Below are 18741 nucleotides of genomic sequence, written 5' to 3'. Positions count from 1 at the left end.
AAATAATCTGTCTTAACTTTACTGTGGCTAAGTGGTTTAATTAAACTATAAACAACCATTCACTATTTGTTTATGATTTTCAGGAAGCTTTACAGAATTCACAAATGAGAGCAAGTTCCAAAGCATTTTCAGAAGAGTTGTAATATTCTAAATTTTTTTTTGCAACTAAATGCCAATTCCAATGTTCTCACACTGAAACTATGTCAACTGAACCAAACAGATTGAACGCAAAGACTAAAATAATTCACAAAATCATTTAGGGAAGGCAATGAAGACTCACCAGAATGGTTTGTAGAATGGCAGGTCTACCATAGGAACAGAGATTGAGTAGACCAGACAATGTTCACAGATTTTTGAAAAATAAGAGATCTCATTGAAACTTAAAATTTTTTTTACAGGGCTCAGCAGGCTGGATGCATGATGGGATGCTTCCCCTGGTTAAGAAGTCTAGAAGTGGGGTCACAGTCTCAGAATAAGGAGTAGGCCATCTAGTACCGAGATGAGAGTAAGTTGTTCATGCAGATGGCAGCGAATCTTTGGAATTCTCTATCTGGAGTGGCTGTGAAGGCTCACTCATTGAAGCTGAGGAAGATCAGCTGACATCTTGATGAATAGCGAATCAGACACAAAGGGCCAAATGGCCTATTCCTGCTCATTATTCTTTTGTTACTTCTGCTATTATGGTTTAGTAGCAGAAATATAGCTCAATTGGAAAAAAAAAGATGTGTCAAATGGCAACTCATTAGGCTTTACGCATTGGCATCAAATAGAAGTCTGCTTCATAACTCCATGCAACTTTAGTTTAATAGTACCGGGAGGACTGCCTTAGACTTTGAACATCAAAAAACAACAGAATAGATGTCCGTCTTTCCTACTCACACTCCATTATTTCTTGTTCCATCTTTCCTGTTCCACTTATGCTTCAATTTCCTCATCCATGGAATGCAACTGAAAGTTGTTGTGGGCTCTTTGGCCCTTGCAGATTTCACTTGCACCTTCCTGTGCTATCACTGACTGCCACGGTGGTGTTAGCCCCACAAAGTCAAGGCAACATTCAGGTCCCTCAATGGAAGCAGACTTAGCAGCAACTTTTTCTGCAGCATCACAGGGAACTGCAGCTGGGCACTGGCAAACTCCCTTGTGGTGCTGAGAATCCCACTGGACGAATGCAATAGAGTGATGCTGGAGTGAGAGCAGTGAGCCTTGATGGAATGCTGCCAGGAGGAGGAGAATGTGCCAAGGGAATTAACAACATTAGCATTTATTTAAGCAAATATCAAGAGCCCAGGGAGTTATTTGACTTTGAATGGCTTTCATATTAAGCAACATCTGCCAATAACCTAGTTGTTCCCCTCCAAACCCCCTTAGGCCTTTATTTCAGCAGTAGGATGGGAGCTGTTTTCTCAGTGTAGTTCTAGCACAAGTGCAGGGAATCACTTCATAGAAACCATTCTCCCAGAATTTGAACTACATCAGCAGTGTCCAAAATGTTTTAATTGTATGTTTTCAGAACAATTTGTGGGCACAGCCCAGCCCATTACGGACACCAGCCTCCCCTCCTTGGACTCTGTCTTTACCTCTCGCTGTCTTGGTGTAGCAGCCAATATAATCAAAGACCCCACCCACCCGGGACATTCTCTCTTCTCTCCTCTTCCATCGGGTAGAAGATACAGGAGCCTGAAGGCACGTACCACCAGACTTAAGGACAGCTTCTACCCCACTGTGATAAGACTATTGAACAGTTCCCTTATACAATGAGATGGACTATGACCTCACAATCTACCTTGTCGTGACCTTGCACCTTACTGCACTGCACTTTCTCTGTAGCTGTGACACTTTACTCTGTACTGTTATTGTTTTTACCTGTACTACATCAATGCACTCTGTACTGACTCAATGTAACTGCACTGTGTAATGAATTGACCTGTACGATCGGTTTGTAAGACAAGCTTTTCACTGTACCTCATACAAGTGATAATAATAAACCAATACCAGAGTACAGCTACTGTAGAGATTATGCCGATTTAAAAAGTGTAAAGGTAACAGTAGTTTGATAATATGTTGAATGATTGACAATCTGCACCATTTACAGTATACTGCAGGATAGATTCCACTGCTTTCAGTCGAAAAAAAAAGAATGCTGCTGGATTTTACTTCATGGTTTTTCTCCAGCCAATGAGCATTCACAATTGATTATCTGGCCATTTAATGCGACTGAGAGTTACTGCTATGTACAAATTAACCCAATAATACAAGACTAACTACATTTCAGAAGTTCTTCACCAGCTGTGAAATCTTTGGAAATGAAAATTAGCAAGAGTTTTATAATGAACAGCATATTGGTATTTATTATTCAATATTGATAAACAGGATGCAACCAGCCATTTGAAATATCGTTTTAACTGGGGAAGCATTGTTAAAATAAATCAGCATAATGTGGCTTTATCAGTCATAGTAAAGCTGTATTGGCGCTTCTTTGGGGTAGATTTGCCCTCAAGTGGCAAGTGGGCAACTTGACAGCAATACACATGTCCAACAGTCAATGTGTAATTATGTCATCAGAGGCAGGTACCCAGGACTGGGATCATTGTCATCAAGGCCCACCAAAATAGAAAAACTGACCCGGAGGCTGAAGATGTGGTGACCATCCCTGTAAACCAATGAACTCAAAGACCAGGGCAGGTCAGTACTGCACACCAGTTGAAACAATACAGCACATGTAGCATGTCTATTAATGTCTAAGTGCATCTTAAGCATGGAGGACACACTGCAATGAAGCCAGCCTTCAGTTTTCACATAAAAGCATTGTGCTGCCTGTCAGAATTTCTAGCCCACCAGAATATTATTTTTATAAACATTATTTTTGATTTAGTTGTGCAAAATCTCTATTATACCCAGAAGAGCACAAAAACTTGGAAAACTGGACCTATTTGTTGAAATGAAAGCATTTCAATATTCCCCTTGAGGCTGTATTGCAAAATTTGACAACTTAGAATTTTATAATACCGTGTTTATGTATAAATATTTCTAATAACATTATATAGCTGCTGTCACATACTGAGAATGTCTCTATGCATTTCACTGAGAAGCAATTACATTAAAGCATAAATACTTTGGGTTTTATAGGCAATTGCAGCAGGACAGCAAGGTCAATGAACAGAAAAGAGCAACAATAAGACAACTGACTGGGTTTCATGCTCTAAACTGAGGCATTCCTGGAGATCATTACCAAGGATCTCATACAACCATCTGAAAAGGCAGAAAGGGAGTTGTTTTAATATTCAATCTCAAAGTGTAAGCCTATATTATGTGCTCAATTCCTGCAGTGGACCTTAAGCTCACAATCTTCTGACTTGGAGAGAATGCCACCATTGAGCCAAACTATTTTGCCAGTTTAAAATAGCAATGTAAAGATCTTACAACTACTTTAAAATCAATTTGTTAGCGCGTCTTGGAACTTTTTAACCTTTATTTCCAGTTTCAATAAAAGCAGCTTAGAATCACATCAATTCAAATTTCACATACCCTGGCTTGCCCAAGGTAGTCTTCATCCAATAAGTGTAGACATGTCTGTGGGACAATGCCACGTAGCAGTCGAGAAGCATGAAAATACCTCTGAAAGCTCAATAGTCTTTTCACTCTTTTCTTTGAGCCAATTTCACCTGAATGTGCAGTTGCTAAAAACCAAAAGAGAAAGATTAATATAGAAATGTAAAAATTAAACGAACACACTAAAAGTTAAACTAATACATCCCACGGCAAAAAGTTTGATATATTATGTCTGAATTACTCTTTCTTAGTTCTAACCAAACAACAGACTACTCTCTGACTGGCAAACAGCCATAAAATGTCTTTGAATCGAAAAATAGCATTGCACTAGCTAAGTTATAACAGATATAACTGTTTACATTAACTACTTTTTCCATGGCACATCTTCCAATAATTTGCAGAGAATATTGTTCCACAATTAGAAAACATTGACCCATGTAATACACAAGAATAATATAACAAAGGAGGGTAAAAGCAACAAAATACTGTAAATAATTAATTAGCGATAGCCCTTGCTGTTGAATAAAGTTTGGGAATAAAATTGGTCTCAAATGGTCATGCGAAGTCGATGATTACCAAAAAGCAGCACATTTTACATCCAATTTTCTTTTACATTCTTTCTTCTCCAGCATAGCAATTGTTTGTAAATCTTCATACAGGAAAGGCTAAATTATAACAAGAAGAAACCAGCAAAGCAGCAAAGACTCACTTGCTATTTTAAAAAATTTATGTTACAAGCACTATTTGTGGTTCAGTAGCTATACTCGCGCCTCAGAATTAGGTTGTTGATTCAAACCTCACTTGAGTTTGAGCATATCGAGAATAAAACTCTGAAGCACAAAGGCCCTGTTAGAGATGCAATGCTTCATAAGAGATATTAAACTGAACTGCTATCTGCTCTCTCAGCAGATATAAAATATCCCATAATACTACTTAAAAATAGAGGTTAATAATCCTTTGTATTTGGCTCCTATTTATCCATCAATCAACCTCACTATAAAGGAGATTCTGTCTCTGCTGTCAGTGCTACCTTGCTGTGCACAAATTGACTTCTATATTCCATAAACTGTAGAACAAGTAAACTATGTGGCTCCTTGTGCCAGCACTACCATCCAATATGGCCATGCCTGATTTGACATTTGGCCACATGTCCTGCCTGATCCTTATACCCATTTATTCTATTGTCCAAAATCTCTCTCAGGCTTGATGACTCAGCATCCGCAGCTGTCTGGGGTACAGAATTCCAAACATTCACAATAATTAGAGAAGAAATTCCTCCTTTTCTCAGTCTTAGGTGGTTAACCCATAATTCTGGGACTATTCTCCACAGCTTGAGGCTCCCTAGGTCATGAAAACATCTTCACAGCATTAACCCTGCCAAACCCTCAGGATCTCATGATCACCTCTCATTCTTCAAAGTCCATTTTACTCAATCCTTCCTTATAGTACAACCCCCATATTCCAGAAATCAATCTAGAGAACCTTTGCTGCACCACCTCTCAGGCAAATGTGTTATTTCTTAAATATGGAGACCAAATCTATATGCAAACCTGCAAGTGTGGTCTGCTTCAAGATCATCTTACTCCTGTACTTTCTCCTTTGCAATGAAGGCCAACATTCCTTTTGTCTTCTTAATTACTTGCTGGACCTGCATGCTAAATTTGTAATTTCCTGTAGGGCCCAGATTCCTCTGAACCCTAATATTTAATAGTCTCACCAAAGCCAATAACCTCTGACTATTTTACACCATCTGCCATCAATCTGCCCTCACTTAACCTGTTTGCATCTCTCTGCAGACTCTGTGTGCTAGCAACTCACTTTCCAACCTATCTTTGTGACCTCAATAAACTGGGATACATTGCACTGTCACTACATCTGTCGACAAGGTACACAGCAAATAACTGAGGGTCCAGCAATGATACCCAAGGCATCTTACTGGTTATGGCTTACCAACTGTCTCCAACATCAGAACAGCAATCGACTTTCATTAACTACGGGATTACTTGGGGCTGTGATGGTACTACATACTTATTCACCAAGGTTTTCTGGAAAATTACAATCTGTAATGTCATTCCTGATCATTTTAACAATATGAATCAATCAAGTGCAACTGCGGGTGTAACTGAGATACAATGGGTATTAAATCTGTCATATGTATACATTTGATCTGAACGGACAACCACCACCATAGACATCTACGTGTAAAATGCTCACATTTCTTGGCCCCTTCCTCTTTCTAAAAATAGAGATTGCCTTTCCTTTCTCTTTCCTTGTCAGCTATACTAACTTGATGAATTTCTCATAGTTGTTTATCAAACCTTTGATACCACTTCCATCTTCCCAGCACTGTCAGGATCTAAAGTTCTGTCAGAAAGTTGGGGCTGCACACACCAAGTTTGACGTGTCAAAAGAAACCTTTTAATTTCAGGAAAAAACAGAATATGCATAAAAAACTTTTTAAACTGTACATTCTGTCTAATTCAATGGCAGCTAAATTCCTTTATAAATCCTTTAGCTTTTTTGAGGATATTTGTAGACCTTTAATAAGACTGGTCCTTCCCAATGTCACAATTTAACCTATTTTATGACTGTCACATACTTAATTTATATTTAAGATTAATTAGGAAAGTTATTGGTTAGTGACTGATGTGTTTCCATAGTGGTGATGCACAGGGAGTTCAGAGACTTAGATTCAGGAGTGGTAATATATTAACAAGTCAGGATGATAGATTATTTATAGAACTGCAGGTGATGGTGTCCTGTGCATCCACAACCTTTCTTCTTTTTCTTTGCAGGGACTGAGAGTTTGGAACATGCTGTTGGAATAGCCTAAGCAGGTATCTGCAATGCATTTTACATATGGTACACACTGCAGCCACGATGTGCTAGTAATGGAGGGAGTGAATGCTTAGGGTGATGAATGGGTTGATGATCAGTAGGCTGTTTTTTCCCTGGATTGTCCTAAGATTTGAACGCTTTTGGAGCTGCACTTGTCCAGGCAGGCTTTCCAACAGACCCCAACTTGTGCTTTGCAGGTGACTGAAAAGATCTCGAGGGAACGGCAGCTGAGTCACTTCCTGGAGGAACTCATGACAAGGTTCTATTCCCTATTACTTCATTGCTTTTCTTTTAACAGGATGAATGTTGTTCATGTCTTTTAATGGCCTTTCATTTTTTCCTTCAACATCAAGCAGCTTCTCTCTCAGAATTTCCCTCCCCTTAAATATTCTCTCTTTCCACCAATTTTGTAATTGCTGCTTTAACTCACTAATTACAATGGAGGGATGGGAGAAAAGGCATAAAGAAAGAAATGGAAGAGAAATGGAATAAGTAATGAAAGATGGAGGAATGGAAGCAGACAATTTTATAAAAAGTGAGAAGGAAAACAAATTTTTAAAAATGAGGAAAGGGGACATGGGAAAGCAGTGGGAGGCTTTTACAAGGGAGACAGGAAGAGTTCAGGGCCATCATGTTCCTGTTAGAGTGAAGGGCAAGGCTGTTAGGATTAGGGAATCCTGATTGCCAAGGGATATTGAGGTTCTAGTCAGGAAAAATGAGGCATGTGTCAGGTTTAAGCAACTGGGATCAAGCAAGTCCTTTGAGGAGTACAAGGGAAGTAGGAGTACAGTTAAGAAGGAAATCGTAAGAGCAAAAGGAGACACAAGATATCCCTGGCAGATAAAGTAAAAGATTCTATAAGTATATTAAGAGCAAAAGGGTAACTAGGGAGAGAGTATGTCCCCTTAAGGATCAGTGTGGTAATCTATGTGTGGGGGATCTATGGAAGATGGGCAAGGACTTAAATGAATACTTTTCATTGGTATTTACCATGGAGGAGGACATGGAAGCTAGTGAGTTCAGGGAAGAGTACAGCCCTGAAATATATTGACATTATGAAAGAGGTGCTGTCGGCAGTCTTTAAGTGCACAACAGTGGATAAATCCATGGGACCTGATCAGATGCATCCTAGGATGTTGTGGGAAGCAAGGAAAGGAATTGCTGGGACCCTAGCAAAGATTTTGGGTCTTTGTTAGCCACAGGTGAGGTACCGGGAGACTGGAAGATGGCTATTTTGGTGCCTTTATATAAGAAGAACTGCAAAGCCAAGCCACTGGCCACTGAGCCTTGCATCAGTGGTGGTAAAGCTACTGGAAGGGATTCTGAGGGGCAGGATTTATTCTCATTTGGAGAATAAATCCTGCCCCTTAGGCAAGGACTAATTATGGATAGTCAGCATGGCTTTGTTCATGGGAGATAAGGTCTCACAAATTTAATTGTGTTTTTGAAAGTGATCAAAGAATTGACAAGGGCAAGGCGTAGTAGTAGGCCACAGGGACTTTAAGCAAGGCCTTTGACAAGGTCTGCATGGTAGACTGGTCAGGAAGCTTAGAACACTTGCGATCCAGGGTGAACTAGCCAATTTGATACAAAAGACAGAAGTATTGGGGCTGGGTCCCCTATTGTTTGTCATATATATTAATGAATTGGATGAGAATGTAGGTAGCATAATTAAGTTTGTGGATGACACCAAAATTGGTGGTATAGTGGAGAGTGAAGAAGGAATCAGGCATGATCATATTGGGAGCCATATAGTTTACTTGTTCTACAGTTTATGGAATATAGAAGTCAATTTGTGCACAGCAAGGTAGCACTGACAGCAGAGACAGAATCTCCTTTATAGTGAGGTTGATTGATGGATAAATAGGAGCCAAATACAAAGGATTATTAACCTCTATTTTTAAGTAGTATTATGGGATATTTTATATCTGCTGAGAGAGCAGATAGCAGTTCAGTTTAATATCTCTTATGAAGCATTGCATCTCTAACAGGGCCTTTGTGCTTCAGAGTTTTATTCTCGATATGCTCAAACTCAAGTGAGGTTTGAATCAACAACCTAATTCTGAGGCGCGAGTATAGCTACTGAACCACAAATAGTGCTTGTAACATAAATTTTTTAAAATAGCAAGTGAGTCTTTGCTGCTTTGCTGGTTTCTTCTTGTTATAATTTAGCCTTTCCTGTATGAAGATTTACAAACAATTGCTATGCTGGAGAAGAAAGAATGTAAAAGAAAATTGGATGTAAAATGTGCTGCTATAGGAAGGATGTGATTAAGCGAGAAAGGGTGCAGAAAAGATTCACAAGGATGTTGCCTGGACTGGAGGATTTGAGTTACAAGGAGAGATTTAGATAGATACATGGACAGTAAAGGTTGAGAGGGATACGAGCCAAATGCAGGTAAATAGGATTAATTTAGATAGGCACTCATGACCTAGGGCCCAAGGGCTTTTTTCCATGCCACTCCATGAATCTAAATGAAAGCGGGAAAAAAAAAGGAAACAGTCAAAGATTGTAACAAAGCTGAAAGAATGGAACTGTTAATTGGGAAACAATTCCTGTATGTAAACCTAAAGGTAGACTGTGTTTCTGTGAAAAATACACTTTGCAAATGCTGAAGCTCCAGGCAGGTGATGGGTCTTGGTAATGGAAGCCTAGACTTCCTCATGGATTTGAACTTACTGACAAACTGAAGTGAAATTTTATTTTTATATATCAATTTACTCCAAATTAATCTTTCCTGATTAGTTCTTACTAACGTAAAAAAAGTCATTTTCATATTTTGAGATAAAATATGGGAAGATATCTTCCATTTGATATGTGCATCAACACTCTAAAATAAACACTTCAAGATTTCAGGATATACTAGCAAAGGAATTCCTGTGAAGAAAGAATTTTGATAATTAATATTTTATATAGAAATGAAGATTAAATACAATATCAACATCGGCAATGTCAGAAAAAATTGCTATTATTGCAAATAATTGCTTAAGTGTTCTTTTGTTATTATTTAATTTTAAAAAATCATTGAAAAAATTCTGCTATTTAAATTAGACATGGAAAATCTGAAGTTTAGCAATCTAAAACATCCCAAAAGCATTCCAGCAATTTAATTAAGTCAATGTGTATGCTCCATTCCCTTTGAAGGCTTCCTATTTGAAGCTTACTCTACATAAAGCAGGAAGCAGGTGCTACAATGCTGTGTGTATACGAATGCTATAAAGTCAGTGTAGGAAATGGACTTTAATCATTTGGATGCTTTAATTTTGTACTTATGCCAATAGCAGGGACTATTTGACATGAAAATTTTCCAAGATATTTGGAAAGATTCAGAATTACACTTCAAAGCATGTAAGCCAGGAATTGCATATAGCTGAAAATTAATTAGATACAGGAACCGTTACACCCAACTGACTGCTATCATTGAGCTCGTTAACACATGGCTTATATGAACATAAGCGATAAAGAAACTCAACAACATCACAGTGATTTTATTTTTAAAGAATGTACTTTTCATTCAATAGCATCCTATCAATGAAAATAATACAAGTAACCATTAGTAGTAATATAAAGTGGACTTCGCAGATCATGGAGTGTTCTTCAGGTATATCTGAAGTCATCATTGGTTCCCTATTAAATTTCCATCTAATATTCCTACAGTTAGGTATTAGCTGGCTTGCTTTCATTTCCTTCTCTCTCTCTCTAAACCAAAAACATTGACTGTATTCTATGTGAGGAGTATTTTCAGAAGTTGATAAACTTTGGAATGGCCAAACCAAATTTTAGTTAGTAAATGTATCCAATGTGATGAATTGCAGCCAACCCTTTTCCAAATGTGCTTCTTTTAAAGAGGCAATCCCCTGCTTTTGAGGTAATAGAAGCTAAACCTGTGAGTAATCTTACAGATATGTATTGACCCACAGCCCTGAGGTTTTTCTTCTGAACATTCATAATTATTACTTTATTTACAGGATACATCCTTAGAATCATAGGATCCTAACAGCATAGAAGCAGACTATTTGGTCTTTTGAACTTATGCCAATCTTTGTAAGTCAGTTCCAATTCCTGGCTCTTTCACTAAAGCCATACAATTTGTTTTTCTTCGAGTACTTATCAAATTCCTTTTTGAAAGCCACAATTGAACCTGCTTCTACCATCCTTTCAGCCAATGAATTCCAGAGCATAACTACTCATTACTTGAGAGAGCCTTTCCTTACATCACCTTTTTTTTTCTGCCAATCACCTTAACACTGTATATTCTGGTTCTGAACTCATGGCCAATGTTCATTTTTTTCTGTCAAGCAGCTTTCGATCTTCTAACAACCTCTCAATATTCCTACTTCTTTGAATTTATACTTTCAACTCCCTTGACATAAATGGTACATGTGGTCAAAGTGTGAAATATTTTGCTGAAGGGCAATTTTTATTTCAAAAGGAAAACTGAAGACAAATTCCCAGAGAGTAAACTTCTTTAAAGCAAACTCAAAATCGAAGCTACTTTCAAGAGTTCAACAAAGCAGCTTCCACTGCTATGAATAATGACTCTGGTTTCTGGGTTTTGGTCTCAAGTTTTGATAGTACTTACAATTGAGAAGACGAAAGTCAATGACTGGATATGATCCGCGGCGCTCAGAGAGAAGCCCTGCTTGCCCTCTCACTCGTGCATTTCCTGGAAGAAAAGGGATAAAACATTAGGAAACAGCAGCTTTATTGTTTAGCATTTATACACTCTGCTATTAAAGGTGGTCCTTCCTCTTTTGCACATTTTAAAAATCTTTACCTTTCGTAAGCACAATTGGATAAATATTTCATCTTTTGAAAATAGAAAAAATATTGAATGTGGCACCTACAAGATCACTGGTTTGGAGTTGTTGGATTGCATACACAATCAAGTGTCGAGTAAAAATATTCTCAAAGATCCAGGCCTAGGCTTCTGTGCTGGTGGAACTATAGCTACTGAGAAATTCCACCTAATCTCGTTGATTGCTCTTAAGCTAATGTGCGTTCAAAGAGGTAGGTAACCAGTTTCCACCCATGGAAAATGCTGGATGAGAGGCAACTATAAAAGTGCAGGATGATTTAATGCCCAATAAGAAAATACAGAAAACTGCTGGTGCGAAAACTAAAAATACAGAAAATCCTGGAAGTATCTTGGTAGGGCTGGCCACCATCTATATTTTAGTAGGCTGTGATTATCTGTGAAACTTTGTTTTGAAATCTTGGCATAACAGGAGGAGGAAGAGGAAAAGGTCTTTCTAGCTGTGATGCTGAGGAGGGTCTTGATTTTAGGAAAAGGTTTCCTTGTTGGAAAGCTCTTAATTTTTCCACCAAGGGCAATCCACGATGGGCCCTTTCCCTTATGTCCCATTGCTCGTGAACTTCATCAGACTGATATTGCGAGGATTGGAACACCGCTATACTACCATGCCATGGTAGATATTATCTTTTCATAGTAGGCATGGTAGTATAGTGGTTAGCGTAACGCTATTACAGTGCCAGCAACCTGGGTTCAATTCCGGCCGCTGTCTGTAAGGAGTTTGTACGTTCTTCCCACGTCTGTGTGGATTTCCTTCGGGTGCTCCAGTTTCCTCCCATATTCCAATGATGTACAGGTTAGGAAGTTGTGATCATGCTATGTTGGCGCTAGAAGCGTGGCGACACTTGCAGGCTGCCCCCAGAACACTCTATGCAAAAGATGCATTTCACCGTGTGTTTCGATGTACATGTGACTAATAAAGATATCTTATAATTATCTTATCTTTTCAAGGGCAATTAGAGATGAGTATGGCAAAGACAGGTAGGATGCCACTATCAATATATATGAGAATTTTGGATAAACCTGCATCTTTCCTATTGAAATATCTGGCTACTCCTTAAATACAGTACATTCTGGCCTCAACCATTTTATTTCACTAGGTAGTCAATGACTTTGTTCAACATTCTGTCTGCTATGCTTTATGGAACCAAAGGAAAACAAGGAAATAGATATGATAGAATCTTTAACTGAGTTATGAATAGTAAAACCATATCTATTTTAGAGAAAATATATTTAAAGTATATATAAAAATATATTAAAATAAATACAAAGACAGAGGTTACCTTAGAATATTGTACAGGATGACTAAATCATAAATAAAACAATTCAATTCATTCTGCATAATATCAAGAAATGGCTAAGTTCATTGGATCGGCAAAGGTCTTGCATCCTATCAACACCCCAGCTGTTGTGCTGAAAATACTGGCATCTACCAACAATATGGAAAACTGCCCAGATGAGTCCTATCCACAAGGAGATTAATTCCAATCCAGACAATTTCATGCTAATCATGCTAATTATCAAAGTGATAGAAGGTTTCACCAGCGGTTTTGTTTAGTGGCACTTACTTACCAATAACCTGTTTCCCAGTCTGGGTTCTGCCAAGACCACTCTGCTCCAAACCTCATGCAGCCTTAGTCTTAACATGGACAAAAGAGCTGAAATTTAGAGGTGGGAAGAGAGCAACTGTCCTTGACAGTGTGCTTTTTCAACAGCACCTCCAACCACTAAGAAGAGCAAGACACAGGGGACATGGAAACACTGTCATCTGCACGATCCCCTCTAAAACACATGATCCTGACTTCGAAATAGTCAATCCTTCTGTGTCTTTTAATCTTGGAATCCTTTTCATAGGATCAAGGGAGTAAATTCAGCACAAGGACAGGGATAAGTTAAGGTAGCAACTCACCTCCACACTCTCAAGATCAAGTAGAGTTGGGCAATAAATGCACAAATACTTTGCCAGCAATGGCACATGCTGACGTTAGTGCTGTACAATACTTAACACCCACCCAAGGGGACCCTAGTGTAATAATGTGAATAATGTCAACAATGAGAAAATAAAGACACAGATTCAACAACTTCAATAATATTGTAGTTTAACACAAAAAAGGTTCAGGGGTCTTCATAGGAGCTTAATTGAAGAAAAAAACACAATGCCATGTAAGGAGCTAGCAAGGCAAGCATTAGTTTAAAAAGCTAGTTTTAAAGAATGCCTTATAGGAAGAAAATGAGGCAAGGGCACAGAGAGCTTTGGGAGGAAATTCCAGTGGTTAGGAACCTAAGAGGTGAAGCACAGCTGTGAATGACAGAACTATCAGATTCAGAGATGAGCGAAAGGCCACAACATGAGGAATGCAGATATCTCAGAGTTATAGGGCTAGACAATGAATAGGAGGCCAGCCAGGAATACTTAAGAATAGTCAAAGGTAACAAAGGCTTAGGCAAGCATTTCAGCAGATGAGCCAAAGCAGAATGAAATCAGGTGATGTTACAGAGGCGAAAACAGGTGGTCTTAACTACTGCATAGACACGATGTTCAAAGCTGAATTCTGGTTCGATCTTGGACAACCGTCAGGGAGAAGGATGGAGTCAGTGGCAAGGAAATAGAGTACGTAAAGAGAACCAAGATAGCAGTTTTGTCCTTCAGAGTCAATTTCTGCTTGTCCAATTCCAGGTTTAAGAGGCAGTAACGTGAAATGTTGACCTTATTTCTCTTTCCTCAGATGCTGCCTGACATGCTGCATGTTTCTAGCATTTTCCATTTTTAGTGCTGGCTAATGTTTAACATTCACTTGAGAGGGCCTTGGAGTAATAATCTGGAATATGCATTTACATCAAGGGCAATCCTATAGGTAGGTAATCACCATCACTACTCTGGCTGAAGATGCTGTCAGTGATACTCTGCTTTTTTGCCTTTGCAGATTGAATCAGCACTGAATCAGAGAGAATGTGAATTTCAACCTTTTTTTCCAAATAACATGGATTCTCAGTGTAAACATTTTCACTGGTGTTAAGCCTTGTTTAATCAGGACTAAACATTTGGCAATGTCGAGTATATTATTAAACACTCTCTTTGGCCCTGATAAACTTATTTTGCATGTGAACAGTCCTATTTCCTCAGAAGACCATGTAAAGAGACTATGTAAAAATAATGAAAACTATATTCATTTTTTTATGATCCTTTTGCACCAGAAGGACAATTCAAGAAGGTGGCTCACCACTACCTTCTGATGTGCGGTAAATGTTGCTCTTGCCAATGATGATCTCATCTTGTAAAATGAATAACAAATTAAGCTTCTCCCTTAATTCCACATGCATATCTCGATCTTTATTTTAGCCTCCACACAACATATTAAATGTGATTATAGTCCTTGCTTCGCTATCTGAGGATTCTCAGCTGATTTCTGTTCAGCCTCCTTGCCTTGCAGCTGGTTGTCATGGATTACCTACAGATGGCACCAAATTCAAAGCTATGACAGCATAAGCAAATCCGTTTTAGGGAGTCTTTGAGAACAACTTATTTTAAGACTTGTAGCAAGGAGGAATATCTCGCCTGAAATCTCCTCAAACAGTGTAGCACTCCAATGAGATGTCAGCCAAAATTACACAAACAACTTATTTTGAAGGCTTGGAGCAAGCACTAATATCTCATCTGAAAGCTCTTCCAACAGTGCGGCACTCCCACAGCACTCCAATGAAATGTCAGTCAAAATTAGGTACACAAGTCTCCTGTGAGTGACTTGAATTTATAACCTTCTGACTCAGAGGGAAGAGCACTATCATTGAACCAAAGCTTAAGTTTTCTTCAATGTAGTCTCCCAGTCACCATGTCTATCCATCTTAGACAAAAAAAAGGAATAACTTAACCGTAAACAAGCATTACTGCTTCAACTATGGCCTAGGTCTACAGACATCATCTGAGCCTCCCAAAAGCGACATTTCCTGAACGGATGTTTGGCTACTTGGCATATCCCAGTGGTGTCTGTATATAAACATAGTTCCTGTTCGATGACAAAGTTCACCCTGAATCACGTCTAACTGTCATTAAGGGTGGAGTACATGCGGCAGACAGCTCAAAGATAGTGAAACATCACACACATCAGTGGCCCCAGTCAAATGGCAATTAATGTCAAGGTCAGTGTGTGTGCCTGTAACATCGGAATTTTGCCTTTAAACAGCAGCTGTGCTTGGGATGAAGAGAGCAGTCAAAACATTTTTTTGTAATCCATGCTGTTAATTTATTTTAGAATATGAAAGTTTACATTGTAAAAAGGTTTGTATCTGGTTGTCTGATAAGTGGTTAGAACCAGGAACAAAATGTTTGCACTGTATTTTAAGCTACAAAATTCTAAACACGTAGTCCTTGTGGCCATAGAAGTGGTACAGAAACAGACACACAAGCACAAAAGGTCCTTTAAACAAAGACCAGCACCCCCTCTCCTTTATCTTATTATCTTTTTCTTCCATTCAGGCAGTTCTTCAGGATCAAAGAGTTGGAAGTATGATTTTTTTTTAATATGTATTAGCTGTTGCACACCAGTTGGTCCAATGGCAATGTGGTCCAAGACAAAGCTCTGCTGGATAGATCATAGACATAGTGTGCTCATGCACACACACACTAATGTACTCTGACTGCCACTAACTCTGAACACAAACACAATCTTATGCACACTTTTTTCCAAGCTCCTCTCCTTTACTCACCTGCCACTGACCCTGAACTCTTCCTCTGTCTCCCCACTCCCTTAGATCCTGTCCCTCAGAGTTCCCTCCGCCTTCATTCATCTGCTTCCTGGTTAACTCATTCCCAAGCACCCAACCTGCCGCCACTGCTCCCCAATCTTCAGCTAACAGCTGCTTGCCCCCCTTTCTCTACAACGATATTAAACATCCACTTTATGCAATATTCACAGAGAATAACAGTTTCTGGCAACATTTCATTTTTGACACTTGGATGCAAAAGTTCTGCTAATGCACATGATAAAATTTTAAATCTCTGCCTCAAGCTATTGCTGTCAGTTGAAAACAAAGTAGGCATTTATGAGTCCCCTGTGGCAATTTTACATACAAAACAATGTGCAGTTTTTTTTGACCATTTTAATTCTCCATTTCAAATTACTTTCAACACTCTCATAAATGAGGTGAGTGAAGTTTAATGAAAGCTTTGAAGTTTTCAGATTTATGGAGTTAGAGTCATTGAACAGAAACAGGCCCTTCAGCCCACTATGTTATACTGACAATCAGGTACCAATCTATACTAATTCCATTTACCAGCACTAGGTCTGTAGCTACTATGCCTTGGCAATTCAAGTGCCTGTCTAGATGCTTCTTAAATGTTATGGGAGTACCTGCCTCCTTCTCAGGCGGTGTGTTCCAGATTGTAACCATCTGCCGGGTGAAAAAAAATTCTTCCTCAGATCCCACTTTACTCCTCACCTTAAACTGATCCTTCTGGTCTTAGACACCTCTGCCATGGGAAAAAGTTTCTTACTACCCACTACATCTATACCTCTCATTACTCATAATTCTGTCTAACTCTAATCATCATCCCTCTTCTAACCTCCCCCCCCCCACCCCCACACCCAGTCTCCTCTGCTCCAAGGAAAACAAACCCAGCCTATACAGTCTCTCCTCATAAATGAAATGCTCCATCCCAGACAACATCCTGGTGAATCTCCTTTGCATCCTCTCCAGTGGAATCACATCCTTCCTATAGTCCTGACCAGAACTGCACGCAATACTCTAGCTGTGGCCGAGCCAATATTTTATAAGATTGTACCAAGTCCTCCCTGCACTTGTATTCTATGCCCTGGCTAATGAAGGCAAATAACCTGAAGCCTACTTCTCCACCTTCATTACCTGTGCTGCCACCTTCAGGGATATTTGGACGTAAACCAAGGTCCCTTTGTTCCTCAATACTCTCCAAAGCCCTCCCTAATGGCATCTTCTACCCTTATTAAAACCTTCCCCACTCCACAAAACCCGAGAAATACATCATTTCACTCTTAATCAGGATTAAACTCCATCTGCCATTGCCCTGCCTGATTTACCTGCTCATTAATAACATTCTGCAGCCTAAGACTACCAACAGCACCACAAACTTATTAATTATACCTCTTGCATTCACATCTAATCTGTTAAAGTATATAACAATAAGGACCCCAGCACTGATCCCTATGATACAACACTGGTGATAAGCTTCAATAGGCCAGGGAAGCCAGCTTTTGAATTGTAATGTCCAATTCTCATAGGGAAGTGTGACTGCAGTAATTCCAGTTGAAGTGCCTGTACTGGATTATCTGTGATGAACTAAATTTTTTTTTCTTTTCAATCTTTTTATTAGTTTCCAAATTAATACAGATTAATATATAACATCAATGTTTGTACATGTAATACAAAGAGATCAGGAGAACAATCATGGCATAGATAATCATAAAGAACAATGACATATACACAAATCTGTAGATCCCTCGATCTCTTAGTAAATGAATATAATATAAAAGAAAGGAAAAAAGATTTTTGAGAGAGAGAGAGAGATATATGTGTGTGTGTGTGTTTAATATATTTATATATATATATATATATATATATATAAATATATTAAACACACACACACATATATATATATATATATATATATGAAAAAAAGAAAAGAAAAAAAAATCCCCAAATCAATAAGAAAAATTATAAACAATATATCAAACCAAACTAAACAGAAAAATTTCAAAAAGAACAGAAAAGAAGAAAAAAAAGACTGGACTGAAATTTCTCAGTAGAAACAGAGCAATATTATGTCGTCAACTCCATTCCTCTAAATTGGAGAATTATTGAAAGGGGATTTATATCATGTGAAAATATTGAATAAATGGACTCCAAGTATCTTCAAATTTAAGCGAAGGATCAACAGTACCACTCCTAATTTTTTCCAAGTTTAAACATGATATAGTTTGAGAGAACCATTGAAAAGTAGTAGGGGGTATTGGTTCCTTCCATTTAAGCAAAATGGATCGTTTGGCCATTAATGTAACAAAGGCAATCATACGGTAAGCGGAAGCAGATAAATGGCCAGAGTCTATCCTTGGTAATCCAAAAATTGCAGTGATAGGGCGAGGTTGTAAATCAATATTCAATACAGTTGAGATAATGTTAAAAATGTCTTTCCAATATTTTTCCAAAAGAGGACAGGACTAAAACATATGTGTCAAAGAAGCCACATTCAATTTACATCTGTCACATATAGGATTTATATGGTGATAAAAACGGGCTAGCTTATCTATGGGTCCTGTGGACTACCTTAAACTGTATCAAAGAGTATCTGGCACACATTGAAGATGTATTAACTAAATGAAGAATTTTCTTCCATGTCTCTGCAGGTACAGATGTCTGGAATTCACTTTCCCATTCATTCTTAATTTTGTCCAGTGATTCTGGATGTATTTCCATAATTAAATCATAGATTATTGCTATCAAGCCCTTCTGATAAGGATTAAAACCTAAAATTGTTTCCATAATTTCAGTTTTGTAAGGTGTCCGAAAAGAG

At 38.4% G+C, this 18741-nt stretch overlaps 1 protein-coding gene across 2 annotated transcripts in view; it reads right to left on the bottom strand.

The window, feature by feature from the left end:
* The window catches only part of LOC127574994 (cAMP-specific 3',5'-cyclic phosphodiesterase 7B-like), a 141829-nt gene that overhangs the window by 31479 nt on the left and 91609 nt on the right, over positions 1-18741 (bottom strand). For both annotated transcript variants that reach the window (XM_052024571.1, XM_052024572.1), the window contains exons 3-4: positions 10971-11054; positions 3526-3677 (exon numbers count right to left, since the gene is read on the bottom strand). In XM_052024571.1, coding sequence (XP_051880531.1) covers positions 3526-3677; positions 10971-11054 — 236 coding nt within the window. The remainder of the gene's footprint in view (positions 1-3525; positions 3678-10970; positions 11055-18741) is intronic.

Source organism: Pristis pectinata, chromosome 10 (genome assembly GCF_009764475.1).
Source record: "Pristis pectinata isolate sPriPec2 chromosome 10, sPriPec2.1.pri, whole genome shotgun sequence".
Lineage (NCBI taxonomy): Eukaryota > Metazoa > Chordata > Chondrichthyes > Rhinopristiformes > Pristidae > Pristis > Pristis pectinata.
Note: the sequence above shows the minus strand (reverse complement) of the source record. Positions and strands in the feature narration are given on the sequence as shown.